The following is a 6101-nucleotide window of genomic DNA, read 5'->3' as shown; positions in this document are numbered from 1 at the left end:
GGTTTTTTTATTTTTCACTTGTAAGGAGTAAGTTACTTGTCTGGGGATTGAGTTGACTTGCCAGGAAGCTGCGAGAACATCGCAAGAGCAGACATTAGTGGGTGCAGTTTAAAAAAAAAAACAACAACATAAATCCTTATTTTCACCACTTATAAAATCAATACTGTGAAATTTTAACAGGTTCATTGCTCCTGAGCAGCCATCCATTTTGAGGAGTTTCTAGTGCACTTACGACACGTGGCCAGTTTGTGGGGTGACTTAGTCCATTAACAACAACCAAGTGGTTGATGTGTAACAGTACCATTAAAACCGTTGTGTTTAGTAGAAGAGGCTTTTAAAAAGCTGTCCACTGTTGTGACCTCTATGTGTGCAGATAAATGAAGGGGGCAAGTTTGTAACAAGAGAAATATTTTATTTAAAGTACAAACAATTACAGGTAAAAAAAAAAAAAAAACCCCAACAACTTCCCCATTGACAAAATGTCCCCCCCAATATGGGGTGAGAAAATTCACAACAAATCATTTTTTCCTTTGAATTAAAAAAAAATACTCTCCTTGTCATAAATATGTACAACTTCTTTGATTGAAGTCTCTGGAGAGTGAAAATGTGTTTAAACGTGAAATTAAATATAAAAACCAGTGCCTTCTCCTGATGTAACATGGAGGAAGAAGAAAAAAAAATGGATCTCCTGTGGTTATAAATAATGGGCTGACATGTTCAGCTGACAGAAAAACTTAACAAATGCAATGTTAAAGGTTTTAAATGAAAACCCAAATGGGGATTTTGTGGATCTTTTCACGAATAGTAAATCACTTTCTTATAGGGAAGGGAAAAGAGTGTGATGAGGGAAACAACTGTTCAACATATGGTTAGTATCATGTTGGTGTTTGGACAGGTGCAGCTGCAGAGCGCATACAAAAAATATCCGATGATTTCAACATACCAGCGCTCAACTCACATATTGGACTCTTCTGGGGCGGGGGGGGGGGGGTTCTGCATCAGACAGTGGTTTGGAAAAGCTCAGTACAATCAGAAAAGTGGTCCAGCCATGAAGTAAGGTTGTCAAAAAGTGTTGAAACTTTTCGATACCACGCTTTTTAAAACAATACAATCTGCACAACGTTAATGAATGAAAAGCGCCGAAGCATTAAAAAACATCTATTTTATAAAACATGTCGGACAGATGTGAATGCATTAAATTAAAGTCTAAATTGCATGACTTGGTTTCTAGCACTTATATTTTTTTGTTGCCATGGTATCGAAACAGGTGTCAATATAGTTGTTAGTTTATCACGACACAGTTTAAAATTCTACTTTTATGACGTTGAAAACCGCAGTGGTGAGTACAATTTGAGTGGAGAGAAAAAAAAACGAATCGCACTTGGTGTGAAAGCGTGACAGTGAAAAGCCAGAACGTCACACATGATTTTGATTGTGCTTATGACAGACAATGACACAAAATGTTCTGGGTTTTTTTTTCACAAAATAAAACATGAAACAAAAGAAAGCACTGTTAAAAAAAAGAAAAAGAAAAGATATAAATATTGCACTTCCAAACAACATTGAGTTCCCAGTGCCGAGTTGTTATCCCTTTGTTCGAGGTACATAACATCCTGTTGGACGCTAACATCTGGACGGCAGCTTTTTCTCCATTATTTCCACTGAGGTTCTTGTTATTGTATTTGCAACCTGAATCTTGAATATTGACTTTCTTTACGTGGCCAACAGACGCACAGAATGGCTTAACCTCAATCATCTGAAGCTACAGAGGTGACGGGGACAAACAAGACTAAGCAACGGGACAGATAATAACCAAGTCATACAGAAAACAAACATTCATAAATATACCATTCACACAAATGCATGTAGTCACACTTAGGTACATGCAAACTCGCACATCTCTCACCTCGAACCCTCAGACATGAAGTATTGACATTTAAGGCACATCAAATGTATGTACATAAAAACACAAAGCATTTCAATGTTCAGTCCCTGTAGCCTTTTGGAAGGGGAATTTCAGCCATTTTTTTTTGCTAAAAATGGGTCTTCTATTACTCAGAACAAATCGAGTACATTTCTGAGTTCACAGTAACAGACTGTGAGCACAAAATGGATCCTCCACACTTGATAAGGAAGCATTGATCCCACCTGCTCCGACACTAAAACTTTCTGTTACAGGCTACAGAACAGCTGATTGTCCCCTCTTTGGATCAAGACTTATAAACAACATGGCTTATAAACTTGTGGTTTTCTCTTAAAGTCATTTGCTTGCACATGGTTTCTAAATCAAGCAGGAGCCAAAACAGCAAAATACTCTCTAAAAGAGCACCATTGTTTTGCAGAGGCACCACATTGCTCCGAGGCCTGATGTGAGGTTCCACAGGTCTGTGGTGGTTCCAGTCCCATCCCAGTTGACTACACAAACACTGGTAACTCTGAACATGAGCAAAACAGGAAAGAAATATTCCAACAAATTCATTCATCAGTAGGAGTCAAAATAAGAACTCAAAGGAAGGTCAGTCAGTCAGTCTCAGGTGTCTTTGGATTTATATCAGTAGATTTCCTTTGAGTGCAAAAACAACCCAGCGCTGTCCACCAACCTGAGTGAGAGTGATCAGTATCATGAACAGTTCAGAGACATCCACCCGTGCGTCTTCTATGTCGCGTTATCCTGCTCATGGGTCGCAGGGTGCTGGGCTAGCCTTTCCCAGCATGCATCAGGCAAGAGCAGAAGCAGATAAGGGATTGAATTATGTCATACTTAAATATTAAAAAATGAGTTATCACTGGATGTGTCCTCAAACTCTAGGCAGGTAATAATCCTCTGCATTGGGCCGGGTTTGCATTTTTAACGGAAACCTGTTTACTGATCTTCTGTCAATAGAACCACGTGTTCAGGAGACACCAGACAGATACTTTTAACCCTCAGCAGGCAGCATAAATCACAGCTCCTGGCTGCCACATGCTACATGTGAAAGCATCAGATCACTAGCACCAAAACAAGGCTAACACAGAACTCTCCATCATGAGAAACCACATAATCATACTTGATTGTAGCCCGCGCCTCGACTGTAGTCACTTCCTACACGTTCAGTCTCATGTTAGCCTCGAGGCATTGAGAGAAAGTTCTACTTATAACAATCCCAACCTGTCCTCAAAAACATAAATAAAAAACTAAAGAAACATTCATTTGGCTTGGAGATCTTTGGATTTTTGTCTCTTCTAGTGCAGCACAGTGGAGTTCCAGTGGTCTCTCTTTTCGTTCAACTGCATCCTGATCCACTCTACATCCATCGAGTTTCTCCATTGCAATCATATGGCCAGGTACTGTGGTTCTGTTAGCCCGCCTAGGCCTCGGAGGCAGCCTGTGGTTTGAGCTGAGCTTTCTCCATGGCCGTGCCGTACGGTAGAGACCTTTTGAAGAAGCCGAACTGCAAGAATAATTTTTAGACGAGCAGACATTAGGAATAGGAAAATGTCAAATCAGTTAAAAGTCAAGATTATTAATTATACCGTAATAATTACATGCATAAGCACTGACCTTATATAGGACATATATTAGCAGAGCCAGGAGCAGTAAACCTGCCAAAATGGCCAATATGATGATCCACAGAGGAACCGAGTTCTCGATATCAGGCTTGTTCCACACAACTGGGGTCACCACCTGAGAGCAGAAAGACAAGCTCATGAGATGAACTCAACAATTAAAATCAACAAAATGTTTGAAGTAGGGCCTCTGATTAACCAATGAATTAAAACAAAACAACAACAAAAAATAAAAGATCAAAAGTACCTTTTTGTGTCCACTTGGAGAATGTTTGGGCAGGATGGCGTACGGCATCTTCTTCACGCTGTATCTGGCCAGACACTCCATCACATACTGCTTGTAGGATCTCTGAGGGGCCAAAAACACACGGTTTGAGAAAAAAATATAAGACACACACATATATGCAGTACACCAGTTCAACACTAGGTGGCAACAAAGACTGCATGTGCGCTTTAGAGGAAATTCACTTCAGCATTCCTATCGGGAGAGCAGCAGTGAAACCGGATCATGAATTTACAGCGCATTCACAAATATGCCATGTGTTCCAGCATGCAGGGTGGGTAAACAGTCTGTAGCTAAAAACACGGCACATATGACAGAATCAAAAATTGCAAAGTCGCAGAATCTGCAGTCGGCTTCACTCAGCAACTGTTGTCGCATTTGTTGAGACAGTTATGCGAGACTGTTCAATCTGGCAGCTTTAAGAACTGAGCCAGAATCAATGCTGGGGCCAATTCAACATCAACAAATATGTGAGACTGACTACTGCAGCTCTGTATCTGTGCCACAGCCACATTTAAGGTTTTAACTCCCTGAGTTTTCTTCTTTGAGGCGAAATGAAAAATAGCTCCCTTGTTTCTCGCCAAGGCCTGAACTGAGAAAATACGCAGTGACATTTTGGGGTGAAGACTCATTTATATTGTCAGCCATCTAAGCCTCGTCTCTGTCGACATGTTAATGAAGAACGTATGTGTAGTGAGTGTGACAAGGCGAGAGTCATCTCTGACAAACCTCGATGAAAGTCTCGGCCCAGACGCGGGATCGCACTTTGAGGATAGCTGTTGTCCCTTTCTCCAGCAGACCCACTTTGCACTGCAGCGTCCAGCACTCAGCGTTAGAACACGACTACAGGAACAGAGAGACAAGAGGTTATTTAAGTCACTTGGTTGCATACATGTGAACATTATCCACACAAAGTTGATCCTGCGTTGTGAAACGACAAATGTTCAGGTGACGTAAAAACAGAAGAAAGAAAAACTCTGGTAGAGAAGATGTTTGAAGGGTAAATAACAGCCGTGTTAATGCTGCATGTTGGATGAATAAAACAAAGAGGCCAATGTTATGATCTGTATTCCACGCCTGCTTCAAATTAGATTGAAGGAATGTCATGAGACTGTAAAAATGCAGCATGCGCCACTCTCCATATTATTGCCCAACCACTGAAACCAACCCGTTTTCCTGACTGTAGAAGACTCAGTCTTTATTAGATCCCCATAATGCCGCTTGATACTTTTTACACTGTAAAACATGCACAGACTGTGCTTCAGAGCTGCACAGTCTGCAGCGAGACCACCAACCAGACACAGAGGTTTCAGCGGGTTTCCTGAGGGATCGCATCAGTTTACTTATTACAGCGAGAAGGGCAAACACAGGAGGAGAGCAGAGACCCTGCCTCGTTCCTTCAGGCTCAGTCTTAGAGTTAATGAGAGTATTCAGACAGACTCAGAGCGTATCAGTCCACTTCCTTGTGGTAGACCTCCTTCATGCCCGCGGGCACCGGGTCTCTGGAAATGACTCGAACATGGACCCGTGCCAAAGATGCCTCAGACCCCACATTTCCTCCCTGGTGGGATTATGTGGTCATGATCTGGAGCTTCAGGGGGCACAGAGGCTGTTCCCATAGATTGATCAAATTAAATGTTGGCCTTGCTAGGCAGCATCTGAGAAGCAGTTTTGGGTGATGTTAGCAAAAACAGCACAGGGAGTTTTGTTTATAACTCACCTGTTTAGATTATATTGAAGCGAACTGTCAGGCAGTTACATTACATTGACCTAAATTCTGATGTGACTGACAGGTGGACGTGTTAGCTGTTTGCCAGGAGGCTTGAGGCCCACTTCAGCTGCCTGTGACAAGATTGATCCAAAGTTAGGTTGAGGTAGCATTTCCAATATGGCCACCTTTTTTACTCGGCATCATGACGCCTCTTCAGAAACCAATAGGTGACATCGCTTAAATTATGTCTACGTTTTATACACTTCTTGGTTTTGATCCATAATCTCTGCAAGTTTTTTCTGCACTGAACAACCTGGAATGATCTATTCTCCAATTATTGATCATTGTAGAGCTATTTGTCTAAACATACAATCTTTACAATGATGATTGAATGAGTAATGACATTCTCCATAAAAACAAAAATCAAGTATGACAACCTGAGAGTATTGGAAAAACATTTAAAAAAAAGTTTCCATATCATTAAAAACATGACTTTTGATGATTACTGCGATTAAAGCTAGTCCTTTGTTCTTCATGCAAACTGAGCTCTTCAATGACAGC

General features: G+C 41.1%; 1 protein-coding gene across 1 annotated transcript in view; it reads right to left on the bottom strand.

Annotated features, from left to right (window-relative positions):
• Positions 1–1253: 1253 nt before the first annotated feature.
• itga5 (integrin, alpha 5 (fibronectin receptor, alpha polypeptide)) overlaps positions 1254–6101 on the bottom strand; it is a 35286-nt gene continuing 30438 nt past the window's right edge. The window contains exons 27-30 of the mRNA XM_079359022.1: positions 4559–4672; positions 3794–3895; positions 3542–3664; positions 1254–3431 (exon numbers count right to left, since the gene is read on the bottom strand). Coding sequence (XP_079215148.1) covers positions 3348–3431; positions 3542–3664; positions 3794–3895; positions 4559–4672 — 423 coding nt within the window. The 3' untranslated portion in view covers positions 1254–3347. The remainder of the gene's footprint in view (positions 3432–3541; positions 3665–3793; positions 3896–4558; positions 4673–6101) is intronic.

Source organism: Symphodus melops (genome assembly GCF_947650265.1).
Source record: "Symphodus melops genome assembly, chromosome: 13".
Lineage (NCBI taxonomy): Eukaryota > Metazoa > Chordata > Actinopteri > Labriformes > Labridae > Symphodus > Symphodus melops.
The sequence above is the reverse complement of the archived record's forward strand: the minus strand, read 5'-3'. Positions and strand labels throughout refer to the sequence as shown.